At 37.7% G+C, this 15,802-nt stretch overlaps 1 protein-coding gene across 1 annotated transcript in view; it reads right to left on the reverse strand.

Annotated features, from left to right (window-relative positions):
- CCDC146 (coiled-coil domain containing 146) overlaps window positions 1-15,802 on the reverse strand; it is a 127,527-nt gene that overhangs the window by 45,158 nt on the left and 66,567 nt on the right. The window contains exons 2-3 of the mRNA XM_054563875.1: window positions 7,952-8,034; window positions 4,574-4,783 (exon numbers count right to left, since the gene is read on the reverse strand). Of these exons, the coding sequence (XP_054419850.1) occupies window positions 4,574-4,783; window positions 7,952-8,034 (293 nt within the window). The remainder of the gene's footprint in view (window positions 1-4,573; window positions 4,784-7,951; window positions 8,035-15,802) is intronic.

The raw sequence follows: 15,802 nt of genomic DNA on the forward strand, positions 1-15,802 counted from the left end.
CTTGATCCATAGTTTTCTTTTTGATTATAAAATTTATAATTTAATAAATGCTAGAGTTTATTAAAAAATAAATTATAAACAACATTTATTTACTTCATTATTTATTTATAATGAATTTATTTAACTTATTTAAGTAGGTTATATATTATTTTTTGAATTGCATGTTTATCAAGAGGACATCAATAAATATTAATCCCCAAACCAAAACTATATAACAGATTTAATTATTAACTAACCACATATTTAAACCTACCATTAGTATTTATTAAATAATTTATATTATGTGAAAACATGAGAAAGTCAACCAAATTATAGAGTAAAATCCTTTCTCTATAGTATGTTTGAGCAATATATTATTCTAAGTTTTTGCCAGTGATTCAGAAGTTCCTACAGATGTTGGGGTGGAGGAGTGCTAGTTATTTGGGTTTCTATTATTTAGACCCTGAATAAAATGAGGGCTTGTGGTGCTGATGTGAAAAATATCATCTGTATATTTGGATGAATAGTCTCTCACTGGCTTAGTTTCTTTGTTTTTATGTGGGGATGGAAATATCTACTTTTTTCATGGGAAAAGAGAATTGAGTGAATTTGTTTCAGTACCATATAATCGTAATTAAGCCAATGAAATATGCAGCCTATTATTTTTTCCTGAGTTTTTTGGTATCACCATTATTTTTATGCAAATGCATTTGTGACTTCTTCAGCTGTTAGTATTTGAGAATGCAAAGGAGCCTGCTCAAGCTAAAGTATCATGCGTTACAAATCCAAAAAGAATACACACTAAACATTTTTGCAAATGTGCATTTTGAATATTCTTGTTCACTGTTGGTCAGTATTCACACTCCCCTCCCTATCCAAGTAACTCAATAAACAATTTGTCTGTCTATACCTAAAAGGCAAGAGTTCTGGTTTTCCCCCCACACCCCTTGGCAGGAATACTTGGAAATTTTAAACAACTTAAATATCAACTGACTTATGTTCTTCTTACCCTTTCATGGAAATGTCAAGCATTCATATTTTCAATACTAATGAACAACCACCAATTGTTTTAATTTCATTATTTTCTCAACTGAAAGAGTGCTTACAGAGCACAGAAATAACTAGGCTTTCTTTTTATAGATCTCACTGGTGAGCCTCAAAAAAGTTAGATTGAAAGACAAAAAAAGAACTCATATTTTTTATTCCTGAATATGATTTTCCTGATTAAACTAGCCTTCTTTATCCCCCCTAGCTGAAAAAATAGGTCGTAAAGAGAAGATGCAAAACTCAGGACTTGCAAGGTCCCCAGAAGGTCGCTCAAGTCATCTGCTTGTCCATCAGCAGGACTGAATTACATTCCTTTGGTCAGAAATCTACCTACTCTTTTTTAAAAAGTGTTCTTCAATTACAGTTATCCCAGTTTTTCCTCTGTTGCTCTTCCCTGCGCTCCCCCTCCCAGTCAGTCCCCATCCTGTTGCCCATTACCATGGGTCCTTTATACCTGTTCCTTAACTAGACCCTTCTCCTTCTTTCCCCCATTTTCCTCCTCTCCCCTCCCCTCTGGTCACGGTCAGTTTGTTCCTTATTTCCATGTCTCTGGTTCTATTTTGTTCATTTGTTTTTTTCATTAGGTTCTGTTTATAGGTGAGATCATATGGTATTTGTCTTTTGCCCTCTGGCTTATTTCACTTAGCATAATGCCCTCCAGTTTCATCAATGCTGTCGCAAAGGGTAGAAGTTCCTTTTTTCTTTTTACTGTATAGTATTCCGTACCACAGTTTTTTGATCCATTCATTTATTGATGGGCACTTAGGCTGTTTCCAGCTCTTGGCTATTGTAAATAACACTGCTGTGAACACTGGAGTGCATAGGTTCTTTTGAATTGGTATTTCAGGATTCTTAGGATATAATCCCAGCAGTGAGATCACTGGATCAAAAAGCAATTACATCTTTAGTTTTTTTGAGGACATTCCATACTGTTTTCCACAGTGGCTGCAACAGTCTGTATTCCCACCAACAGTACACTAGGATTCCCTATTTAACACATCCATTCCAGCACTTGTGGTGTGTTGATTTGTTAATGATGGCCATTCTGACTGGTGTGAAGTGGTACCTCATTGTGGTTTTAATTTGCATCTCTCTGATGGCTAGTAATGTTGAGCATCTTTTCATATGGCAATGGCCCTCTATATGTCCTCCTTGGAGAAATGTCTTTTTATGTCCTTTGCCATTTTTTAATTATATTGTCTTTCTGGTGTGTGAGTTCTTTCTATATTTTGGGGATCAAACCCTTGTCCGAGTTACCATTGGCAAATATGTTTTCCCTAACGGTTGATTCCCTTTTCATTTTGATGATGGTTTCTTTAGCCATGCAGAAGCTTTTTAATTTGATGTAGTCTCATTTGTTTATTTTTTCCTTTATATCCCTTGCCCAAGGAGATATATCAGCGAAGATATTGCTGCATGGGATATCTCACATTTTACTCCTTATGTTTTCCTCTAGGACTTTCATGGTGTCACAGCTTACATTTAAGTCTTGTGTTCATCTTGAATTTATTCTGCTGTATGGTGTAAGTTGGTGGTCTAGTTTTATTTTTTTGCATGTACCTGTCCAGCTCTCCTAGCTTCATTTATTGAAGAGGCTATTTTTACTCCATTTTTTGCTCCTGCCCCCTTTGTTGAATACTAGTTGACTATAGAGACCATGGGTTTATTTCTGGGCTCTCTATTCTGTTCCATTGATCTGTGTGTCTGTTCTTATGCCAGTACCAGATGGTTTTGATTACAGTGGCCTTGTACTATACGTTGATGTCAGGTATTGTGATCTCTCCTACTTTGTTCTTCTTTCTCAAAATAGCTGCTGTTATTCGGGGTTGTTTTTGGTTCCATATAAATTTTTGAAATATTTTTTCCTATATCTGTGAAATATGTCATTGGTATTTTGATAGTGTTGAATCTATACATTGCTTTGGGTAGTACGGACATTTTAATGATATTAATTCTTCCAATCTATGAACACCGTATATGATTCCACTTATTTATATCTTCCTTAATTTATTTCTTCTGTATTGTATAGTTTTCTGAGTACAGGTCTTTTACCTCTTTGGTTAAGTTTATTTCCAGATACTTTATTTTTCTTGTTGCTACAGTAAATAGGATTTTTTTTCCTAGTTATTGTTTCTGGTATTTCATTGTTGATGTATAAAAACACTTTCAATTTCTGGATATCGACTTTGTATCCCACTGTTTTGCCAAATTTATTTATTAGGTCGAGTAGTTTTTTGTTGGAGCCTATGGGGTTTTCTATGTATACTCATGTCATCTGCAAACAATGACAGTTTTACTTCCTCCTTTTGAATCTTGATGCCTTTCATTTCTTTTTCTTGTCTGATCACTGTGGCTAGAACTTCCAATACTATTTTGAATAGAAGTGGTGAAAGCAGACACCTTTGTCTTTTTCCTGACTTTAGGGGAAGGATTTTAGTTTTTGCCCATTGAGTACAATATTGGCTGTAGGTTTTTCATATGTGGCCTTTATTATGTTGAGGTATGCTCCCTTTATTCCCATTTTGGTGAGTGTTTTGATCATTGATGGGTGCCGTACTTTATCAAATGCTTTTTAGCATCTATTGATATGATTATGCCATTTTTGACTTTCATTTTGTTTATATGGTGTATCATGTTTATTGATTTGTAAATATTGTACCATCCTTACATCCCTACTCTTAAAAATAACCAGAGAAATTTCTGCAACCTTAAATGGCAACAATTCTAGGAAAAATGGTTTGGTTTTCTCTCCAGTACCCAGGCACAGCACACAGCACATCACAACACAAAACCTGGATTACACTCATTTTGAAATTCATCTAAATACTGTGAACTGCTGAACAAGCTCTCCCACTGGCTTGTTCTCACAGGAGGAATGTAAGTAAAGATTTAGGAAATAACATTTGTCTTCTAGCAATATATTTCTGCTTTAGTTCACTGAGTGACATACTGTAGATTTGGTTAAGTAAATATGTCTTCCAAAAGGATGTAATTTTTTTTCTTGACCTTAAGGAATAGTTTAGTAATAGGAGAATAAAGTTGACTCTGTGGTCCGAGTTCTGATATTAGAATAGAGTTAGCCAGATATGACCCTCAACTCACTAGTCTCATTTGGAAAGTGCATCTGGGGCACTTGCCATGCAGACATGTGTACTGGTACCGCAAAAAGGATGAGGACCACACTGTCAGGGCCACAGAGGTCCAGAGTGTGTGCTAAGTCCTTGTTCTGTGCAGTGTGTTCTTTGGCTGTCGCTCCCAATGCTCTCGGCTTTCCTGACACATGGAAAACATAGCAATGAGCTCCTTTTCCCAAAAGCATCTCCCTGTCACCTGAGGTTTTTTTCTACAAGCTGTGTAAAGTTGTTGTTAGTGATAGCTGTTCTATAGAATCAAGGAAAGAAATAGGCTTGTAATCATTTAAACATTGCTATGTCATACTCATTGTACCTAAAATGCCTAATATAGTCTAATTTTTAAAATTTTATTTATGCAGAAAATGTTTGGCTCTTGTCTGTCTTCAGTGTGCTTGAGAGAAACATGTACTTACCTATTCAACCTGTACTGATTATGGAACTCTCTTTCCTTCACTGCATTATATTCATTTTGATACTTGAGAAGTTGTTCTCTCATTTTGGAGACCTCGGTGGAGAACGCCTCTGGAAAATTATCAGCTTGCTGCAGGTGGAACTGCTGCTGTTGTATTTGCTCAGTGAAATATTTGGCATTCTGGAGCAGTTGGACCTCTGATTCCTGTGTGCTATGTTCCACGAGAACAGAGATTCACATAATGAGTATATACAGGGCCTGCTTCCTTTTTTAAAGGAGGTGGACAAAGTGGTTAGGGTTCCAGTCAGAACACAAATGGTAATTTAGCCACATGGACTTGAAATACAGTGTCAGCAGAAGAGAATTTAATGACTCTTGTAACGTAGTTTCTATGGAAAACTAATTCAGTTTCAGTTCAACATTTCTAGCCTATAGCAGCCCTGCTACAGTTCTGGCATAAAGAGTGAAGAGTCTACTTCCTAAGGCCTTTCCCACCCACCAGGCACTGGCAATGGAAGAGAGTGGTGGGTGTTTGTAATAACAAAAGTGAGAACTAAAAGGTCAAGAGGAGTTAGAATGTGGGGAGCAGAAGGAGAATAAGAGTTTTGCAACAGAAGTGGGAAGTAGGAAGAAATAATGCCATAGTCTTGGTCCTGCATTGTTATCTGTCACTGGGGCTTTCAATGGAGACATCATGCAAGGCTATGGAACAGGAGGTGGGGGAAAAGAAAGACAGAAGCTTAGGAGTAGTAAGGAACAGTGACAGAACAGAATTTTCTCTCCTCTCTTCACACTTCTTTCCCTTGATTCCCAATGGTTGATAGCAGGTGCTTAGGAAACCTTGTTGAATTATTCTGTAGAAGCCTATTCTTTTGACATGCTGCTGACTGGGACTGGGCTAAGGTGAGTAGCCTAGGTTAGGACAAAGCAGTGAGAAGTAAAATCTGAAGTGTAAGAAGATGTAGGCTGGGATTGTCATAAGACCTACACCTCTGAGTGGTGAAGAGAGGTGGGGAGAAATACCCTCCAGGAGTGTCCTGTAGCAGATAATGTCAGTGTCCCACCAAAATCCCCTTGGCATGCGTGTGTGTGTGTGTGTGTGTGTGTGTTAACCATTTGGTAATATATATATGGTCATATATATATGGTGTGTTAACCATTTCGTAATATATATATGGTTATATATATATATATATATATATATATATATATATATATATCAGCAATACCTGTGTGCTTCTGTCTGAGAGCTTCTCTGGCAATAGGAACTTGCTTGGCTTTTCAAAGGGCAAGATAGATGTGCCAGGAACTCATCTTTCTAGAAGCAATCCTTAATCAAAGAGGGATGGACAAATACCACAGTTTCGTCGTCCATCAGTGGGAAAGTTCTGTCATGTGTTCTCTATACAGTCACACACAGTGTCCTCAGTGAGACTGATCCCCAGTGCCTCTAGTATTAATCTGAAAAGTAACACATCCCCAGCTGGATTCCTCCCAACCCAGTCTAAATTCTCCACTCTCTCATGTTAATTTCTGTTATCACTTCTCAAACTCCTTGAGCTCACATGGATTGGAAGAATTAATATCATCAAAATGTCCATACTACCCAAAGCAATTTATAGATTCAACGCAATCCCTATTAAGATACCAATGACATATTTCACAGAAATAGAACAGACATTTCAAAAATTTATATGGAACCATAAACGACCCCGAATAGCTGCAGCAATTTTGAGAAAGAAACACAAAGTAGGAGGGATCACAATACCGGACATCAAACTCTACTACAAAGCCACTATACTCAAAACAATCTGGTACTAGCACAAGAACAGACCCATAGACCAGTGGAACAGAATAGAAAGCCCAGAAATAAGCCCAGGTCTCTATGGGCATCTAATATTTGACAAAGAGGGCAGAAGCATAAAATGGAGCAATAATAGCCTCTTCAACAAATGGTGTTGGGAGAGGTGGACGGCTACATGCAAAAAAATTGAAATTGGATCATCAGCTGATACCATACACAAAAATAAACTCAAGATGGATCAAAGACTTAAATATAAGTCGCAACACCATCAAAGTCCTAGAGGACAACATTGGCAGGAAACTCTGATATCCCACGCAGCAATTTTTTCACTGATATGTCTCTTAAAGCAAGGGACATAAAGGAAAGAATAAACAAGTAGGACCTCATCAAAATAAGAAGTTTCTGCACAGCTAAAGAAAACATCAGCAAAATGAAAAGGGAGCCAACCGTATGGGAAAATATATTTGCTAATGATACATCAGATAGAGGTTTGATCTCCAAGATATATAAAGAACTCACTCGACTCCACTCCAAGAAGACAAACGATCCAATCAAAAAATGGGCAAAGGACCTGGGCAGACGCTTTTCCAAGGAGGAGATACAGAGGGCCCAGAGGCATTTGAAAGGATGCTCAGCATCACTAGCCTTCAGAGAAATGGAGATCAAAACCACCATGAGGTACCACCTCACACTGGTCAGAATGGCCATCATAAACAGATCAACAAACAACAGGTGCTGGCGAGGCTGTGGAGAAAAGGGAACCCTACTACATTGTTGGTGGGACTGCAGACTGGTGCAGTCACTGTGGAAAGCAGTGTGGAATTTCCTCAAAAAGCTGAAAATGGAACTGCCTTTTGATCCAGTGATTCCCCTGCTGGGACTATACCCTAAGAACACCAAAACACCAATACAAAAGAACCTATGCACCCCAATGTTCATAGCAGCACAATTCACAATAGCCAAGTGTTGGAAGCAACCTAAATGCCCATCAGGAGATGATTGGATCAAAAATTATGATACATATACACAATGGAATACTACACAGCAGAAAGAAAAAAAGAACTACTAAACTTTGCGACAGCATGGATAGAACTGGAGAGCATTATGCTAAGCGAAATAAGCCAGGGGGCGAAAGACAAATACCATATGATCTCACCTATAAGTGGAACCTAACCAACAATACAAAGATGCAAGGAAAATAAGACCAGCAACACTGAAAGGAAAAGAAATCAACAGAGGCAAGAGGGAAGGGGGGGCGGGGTCAAGGAAGGGAAGGGGAAAGTCAAGGAACATATAGCAAGGACTCATGGACAAAACCAAAGGGGAAGAGCTGAGGGAGGGAAGGAGGGAGGGGTCAAGGGAAAGTGGTGGGGGGTTGGCAGAGACAAATGTATTTGAAAAAATAAATTAAAATAAAATTAAAAACAAAAAAAAACAAAACCCCAAAATACCTTCTTGAGCTCAAATCCTTGCCTCACAGTCTGCTTGTAGGGGGAATGCAAAATAAGATAGGCCCCTCACAAGTGAGAAATAGAAATATGATCAAAGATGTCTCTACATCAGTAAACAGCATACCTTCTAACAGTATCATGCAGCAAGGTGTACTTGGCTTTTAGTTCTGCCACTCTGGTTCCAGCAATTTTTCCCATAGCATGTAACTAGCAAAGAGAACACAAGATCACTATTAGCCATCACTCTCTTTATGTTTTAAGTAGAGACAACATGGATGTTTGGGTACCTTATAAAATCTTTCATCTAAACATTAGAGAGGAAACTGGATGTTTGGAGAAAATATTTCTAGTTCTATAGTGCCTCCAGGGAGCTGTGTGTCCCTGGGCAAGTCATTTCCTCCCTAAATGAAGACTGTGATTTCTTCATCTGTAAATTGAGGGGATGAATGGAATTAAATTCCTCCAATTCTAAAAAACATATTTCTAGGTTTAACTAACAACCTGAATAATGTAGATTACTAGCATGGCTATTTGTATGTTGAGAGACCTAATCATTATTGAGCATCTATTATGAGCAAGTGCTGTACATCAGTTATTCTCAAAAATGTTTTGTGAAGTAGTTATTATATCCATTTTTAAACTGAACTTTAGAAAAGATAAGTAAATTGTTCAAAGTTACAGACTTAGTTAAAGGCAGAATCAGGAATGAAACCTAAGTGGTTCAGCTCCAAAAATCCATGTTCACTCACTTGTACAATGATATTATGTCTCTGTTGTCAAAGAAACATGAAATTTATCTGGTACATAAAGCAATATTATTTATTCCCTTTTCATTTCTGATAAAAGGACTTTTGATTTACTCTCTTAAGTCTGTGATAAGTAGTTAATAGACATCATAACACAACATTAAACACTGAAGTATTACCATAATTCAATGAGCATTTGTATTAGGTTTGATTTTAACTGACAGAGTATCAAAAGATAGAACTAAAGAAAAAGTTTGTGTTTTTCAATGCCATGTTGTTGTTATCTCCAAAATGTTTCTTGCATCTATACATAGTCCTCTCCATTCCCCGACCCCACTAGCTGCACAGTCTGACGGGTGGACAACTGCAAAACCTCCACGGTCCTCCTCTCCCCACCACTGTTTCCTCCCAGGCCCCTGTCCATCTCCTATTCATGGGGCCCTTTTGAAAAATCAAACAAAGTCTTGTTATGCTGGATGATGAAACTCTTTGAGTGGAATAGAATTCAAGATCCTTGAAATGAATCTTGAGGTCCTGCATGACTCTGTCACCCTCCCAACCTCTTTCTCAACACCCTCTTCAGGCTCATAGTGCTCCAACCATAGAGTTGCCTTTTATTTCCATAAATGCATGAATCTCTTTCCCACCCCAGGGCTTCTTTACTAGCCAGTCCTCCCTTTACCCCGACTTCACTCCAACTCTCCTTCAAACCTCAGCTTAAATATCAATCCATAAAACCACCTTCTCTGACTTCTAAATTTTAGATCTCCATATACAGCACCCACCCCCCCTGAAATCTGTTTTTTATATTAAAATATGCAGTGATAAATGCATGTGATTTTTTAAAAATGTTATTCCCTAACTAATAAGTAAACACCATGAAGACCAGGTTACCTTGCTCTTCACTCCATCATTAGCAGTGGAACCGCAAGGCGCAGTGTAGGCACTTGGCAAATGTTTGCCAAGGGAGGAAATGAATGAATGTAACTGATAACATGCAAAGGTTTGAGTCTACACAGCAGGGTTTCATGGTGTCTCTATCTAAATCAGAGTAGAAAAACATTGTTCGCTGTGCTGTAAAACCATTACTTCTTTGTGGAAGTGTTAGGGATCTTTCACGGGGTCCCTACAAGCATGGGCTCCAATCCCCACAACGCTTATTTTTAATATATGGGTGAAATATGTTAAACAGGATTTTTGAAACCAGTAGACATGGTTCTACTACTCGCCATATGAAATATCTTTAAATGCATTCATATGTTACTCTAAATATAATTTATATGTAACTTTTTAAATGTTGAGCTCCTGTTAGTAGGTTGACCTAATGTTATATTTTTTAGGTATTTAATTAAGCACATTTTTTTGGTTCTGCAGGTCTCTTTCTGTATTTTTGAGCCAATATATAATTTATTTAAGGTCTCAAATATTTTCATTGATTCCTGAAAAGGGAGTGGACTGTAGGCACTATGCCTTTAAAGTCTAATAGGTTAAAAAAAAATAAAGCTTTGTATATGGGCATTCTTACTGAAGAAAAGTTACTGGGAAAAGGTTATGAAAAAGTAAGTGAAAGAGTGTGTGTTTGTACATGTACGTGTGTACTTTGAAAGCCATGTGGGGGCCAACCTTGTAACTAGCCCACAGGCTAGCTACAGGACATAAGCTATGGGTAAGATAATTATGGAATCAATGTTTAAAAACACATACAGTACATAATTTTGTTTTGAAGATGAAAAAGCCATTATCTCCCACCTACTGCTCCACATGACAGAAACAGAAGTGAATATGACATAGGTCCTGCCTTAAGGTAGCTCGCAGGTTGAGGAGATACACACAAAAGAAATGACACAACACTTAAACTATGTTCAGTAGTTTTATGTTAGTAAATAACTATATTTGGCATTTTACAATTTTCTCCATATTGTGAGTTAAAGCAAATAAGTAAAATTATAAGTTATAGACCACTTCTAGGGCAGAACTTCCAGAATGGTTGTGTGAAGAGCTTAACGAATCCTCTACCTCCAAAGAACATTGATTAAACTGGTTGAAGTGATCTAAGACAAACATTTATAGTTTCTAAAAATTGACCCAAGGATGTGCAAAGAGTTGAGCAGCATTTATTCAACAAAATGTACTGAAACTCAGTAAGAATGGTGGAAGACCATGGCATTTGAACCATGAGTTGTATATATCACCCCTAGCTCCATGCTGTGGAAGAACTATTCTGGGCAGCTTTGGTAGCCAGTGAAGAACCCACATCCCTTACCTTCCTATTGCTGAAGATCCAGTTCAGGCGGATGGGGCAGCCCCAGAAAACTGCTGGACTCATTCTCCCCACCCCCAGCTCTGTGTTGTGAGAGAGCTTAACCAGAGGGATAGCTGCAACTGTTCAATAGTGCCCATTGCCACACCCCAAGCTCCTGCTTTATAGAAAGGCTCTGAGTGAGGCAACCCAAGAAGATTAGAGTCCCCTCTCCCTCACAGCTCATGTTGATCAAGGTGGGGCTGAGCAAGCTGTGAACACTGGCAGCGCTTCCTAAGGATGCTCCCTTTTTGGAATAGAGTATAGAAAGCCATGCCCCAGGGCATTGTCAGAAAAAATAGATATCACAAAGATTAATAGCAAGTGGAGGCTAATTGCTTACTGATTCCATGAGGCAGACAAACAGAAGTTTAATTAATATATTGGTGTCTAAGACAGCCAAAGAGGGCCCTGCTCACACCATCGTTGGTACTGGTGGTCCAGGTGGCTGTGGAAAAGCTCAAAGCTGTGACCATGCAGGAATGACCACGGAGAGGGAGCTTCCAAAGTATCAGTCCCTGAGCTAAAGGCTTAGTAGATAGGTAGAATCCCTGAACTCTAAAAGTGGACCCCAAGCCACATACAGACTTAGCCGAAAAGGATGAAAATATTACTGGCTTAGGGGACTTAAGTACAATCTCTGACCTATCGGTGGCTGACACGAAGCTATGCTGACAGGTGCAATCACCAGGAAGCTGACTTAAAAATAAAAACAAGGAAGGACTATCTAAGCAGAGACGTCAGAGGCTGAACACTCTGGGGGAAATGTACTTCGCAGAATTAGAGCAGTCAAGTCATTGAACAAATTAACATATGAACAACCATAACAACACAAAACAGCAACAATGAAAAGCCTGGGCAGGATCCAGAATTGCTACAATGTGTCATTTAAAATGTCCTATTTTCAACAAAGAAATTATGAGACATGAAGTAGCAGGGAAAAGGCAGAAACTGCTTTGGGGGTACAGGTATTGGACCTAATAAACAGTTCACACAACTTTAATAAATATATTCAAAGTATGAAAGGAAATCATATATAAAGAATTAAAAGAGAGTATGATAACAATTGATCAAATAGAGACTATCATTAAGGCATATAGGAGGGTAAGAACTAAGATGTCAAAATGATGTTCTTTGGATAGTAAAAACGCATGGCTTTTATATTTTTATTTTTGTTTATCTGTATTTCCTAACTTTCTCTGACACATATTTAGTGCTTTTAATGATACAAGTCTATTGAAATATGCCTGAAAACTACGAGGCTTGAAAACAATAGGGATTCGCAGCAGAATTTTAAATGGGAGAGAACTGTGATCAGGTCCTACTGAAAAGTCAGATCCTCGCTCAGACTTAGTGAAAACATTTTCCTTGAGTTGCATCTCCTCTCAAATGGTAATAGTCTGAAGCCTGGTGGGAGGCCGGCCAAAGATGCTTGTTTGCAAGTTTTATGACCACAAGACAAGTAGGAAGATGGAGAGGTTTCCTTTCCTATTTGTTCTTTTCATCACTCCACTGCCTTTGGTGCCTAAGAAACTGCAAAGAAAGCTTGGCAGGGCAAACATCTGGTAGGTCTTTGTAGTTTCTACATGAACTGGAAAAGGTTAAGTCATGGATGTTCAGAAAGAGCATTGATAAGCTATCTTTTATTTGATTTATTCTACTAAAAAATAAACTCTCAAAAAAAAAAAGACCAAACACTGAAGAATGGATTTTACCCTCCTTAAAAATAAAAATCATAATCTAGAATTTAATATTTATAAAACACTGACATTTCTGTGAAATTGTAAATTGTCTCTTTAAGCAGGTCTACCTCTGGTTAGAAACTTCAGAATCAATTCTAGTAGATGAAATGCTTCATGCATAAGCATAACATGGAAAAAAATCTTTGCATTTTTCACACCGCATGATACAAATGGGTACCAAGTTTGTCATGTTTTAAAAATGTAGAATCTAAGAAATAGAGCATAAAGAACAATCTTATATTGTCAAAGATTATACACAGTGAAAGGTTAGATATAATGTCATAAGTTCCTAAATATGATTTCACAATAGACACTTGTGTTACTGAATTGCCTTGTTGGTAACTGAGACTGGAAAGAAACATTTACTCTAGAGCTAAAAGTTTAACAAGAGTTCATGATTCATAGATGATGTAACAATATGGAAAACATTTCAAAAATTGAAGTTCTAGGACATTCCAAGGAGAGTAAGGGCTCAGGAAGAGCTCAAAGGGGACTTATCTGGGCGGGGGTTAGTCAGCATAAGGGAAAAATTAGGTCTTCCCATCAGTGTCTTCAGGGCAACCGATGTGGCTGTGATTACTAACCTACTCTATTCTGGTTGCCTCCTTTGACGTTTCCTAGTGGTTTAGTCTCATTTTGAGAAATACCTGCCATGTTTTGGGAGGTGGCATAAACTTGAAATCCTTATCATCCTCATCTCCCTCACCCTCACCCCCATCCTTTCACTGCTGGAAATATACAACAAGGCCATTTGCAGTAGTTCCCAAATACAATTGATCTCTCAACAATGATTAATCACTCCTTTTGTTTGACTTATCCCCTTAGCAATTATATGAAGCCTTAGTTTCCCCGCACACTTAACTCAATCACCAAACAAATATAGGCTACCTAAACTCATCCCCCACATCAATGGATCCATTTATCTACACCCACATATCTACCCTTTACTTCTTTCACCAAATCTCAAAAACAAAGCCTTCGTTTCCTTCTGATTGGGACCAACTCATCCACCCATGCTCTCAACTATGTACTCTTCTACCTGTTCTTAGACGTTAAATTGTCAGTTATACCTTCTCTCCTTTCTAATCTCTTCTTCTCCCCCTTTCATGGCTCAGCATATAGTAGTCAAGTATATCACAAATGGATTTGGTTTAAATTCCAGCTCTGCTACTTTTAACTATGTAACTTGAAGTAATTGAATTAATCTGTGTCTCAGTTTCTTCAGCTGTAAAAGAGACAAAAATAGCCCCACTTCATTAGACTGTGTTGAACACTGAATGGCTTAGTATATGTAAGGCATACACTAAGTGTATTATCTAGTACACAAGTAAGGGCTTAATCAGTGTTAATTATTGTATTATTATTATTACCATTAACATTATCCTCAGTCTATAAATAGGCTCAAGTTTTTCTCATAAAGAAAAAAGACAAAACCCACCTTGGATGCTATGCTCCCATCTAGTCATTCCTTTCTTTATCTCCTTCACTTTCATTTCAGTTTTTGTCAAAAAGAGTAGTCTCTGCTCTATGTCTCCACTCCCTTATCTTCCAGTTACTCAACAGTCCATAGTGACCAGACTACCAGTACATCACCAAATCAGTAAAATAGCAAATGACTTCCTCATATGTCTGTCTGATTTTGATATATTTTTCTTTATCACTGTTTTTCAGTAATTTATTTATGATATGTTGTGGCGTGGTTTTCTTTGACTTTAGATTTGCTCAGTTTTGGATCTATGGGTTTATAGTTTTCAACAAATTTGGAAATTTTGTGTTATTTCTTTAAATATTTTACTATCCCCCTCTCCTTTCCTTCTGTAACTCTAATTACTTATATGTTTGGCCACATAGTGTCCACAGACGGTATATTCATTTTTATCTTCTAGCCTTTTTTCTTTGTTTCATTTTGGATAGTTCCTGTTGTCATAGCATAAAGCCCACTAATCTCTTCTTCTTTAGTGTCTAATCTGCTGTTAATCCCATCCAGTGAATTTTTCATCTCAGCTACTGTACTTTTCACCTTTGGATGTTTGATCTGGGTCTTTTTTATAATTTTTTCTTCTCTCATTATGCTCATGCTTTCCTACACCTTTTTTCCAACATTCAAAATATGTACAATAACTGTTCTAATGTTTTTGTCTACTAATTATATTTCTGTGTCGCCTCTGTGAAGTCATTTTTTCCCTCATTATATGTCATATGTTTCTGCTTCTTTGCATCCCTAGTGATTTTTGATTGGATGCCACACATTGTGAATTTTACACAGTTAAGAGACAAAATTTTTTCGGTGTTCCCTTACATATTTTTGGGGTTTGTGAGTCATTTAAGTTATTGTTAATTTAACAAACTGTTGGAAACAGTTTGGTTCTTTCAAGACATGTTTTCAACTCACCCACCCATGATCTGAAATATACACTCTCCTTTTAAATATATAATCTTTTGTCTAGTGCTAATTTGGCCTGATTACTGAGTCAATTCCCTTCTATTCAGAGCCCATGTATTAGGAGGTCTTTTTATTCTGTTTGATGGGAACATGAAATTCTTGGCCCTGTGTGAGCTCTAGGTATCCCACACCCTCCTTTCTGGGAATTCTTTTCCCAGACTCAGAAGTATCCTCGCAAGTGTGTACTGATCAGTACTCTTCTGCAGATCTCCGGAGCACTCTCTCTGAAACTCTCTCCTCTCCTAACCTATGTATTTTGCCAACTTGGCCTCCCTGAACCCCAAACTCTGTCTTCTCAAAGCAGCAAGATCTGGCTCTGTGTTCCCCTCTCTATCAGAGCACTGGAAACTCTCTAAATAGTAAGCTGGGCAATTATGGGCTTCACTTCATTTATTGCCTTACTCCCAGGATCATTGTCTTGTGCTATCTGTTGTCCCACATCTGAAAACCATTGTTTCATATCATTTGATCAATTTTTAGTTATTTAAGGCAGAAGGATATATCTGGTTCCTTTTGCTCTACTTGGCTAGAAGTGGAGCCCCAGTGAACTCTTAATTACTACATTCAAATTATATTTCTTTGTCTTTACTGTACTTGGTAATTTTATGATATTTATTACAATCGACTCATTTACAGTTCATTATTCTTGGAATTTGCTCCTCCTCTGTTTCCTGTGTCTTATGGTCTCATGGTTCTTAGCTTATTCTTCTGTTTTCTTCTTTGGTCCTCCCATTAAAAGTTGGTG

Source organism: Pteronotus mesoamericanus, unplaced genomic scaffold, assembly GCF_021234165.1.
Source record: "Pteronotus mesoamericanus isolate MK-2021 breed Mesoamerican mustached bat unplaced genomic scaffold, CSHL_Meso_final scaffold_85, whole genome shotgun sequence".
NCBI classification, from domain to species: Eukaryota; Metazoa; Chordata; class Mammalia; order Chiroptera; family Mormoopidae; genus Pteronotus; species Pteronotus mesoamericanus.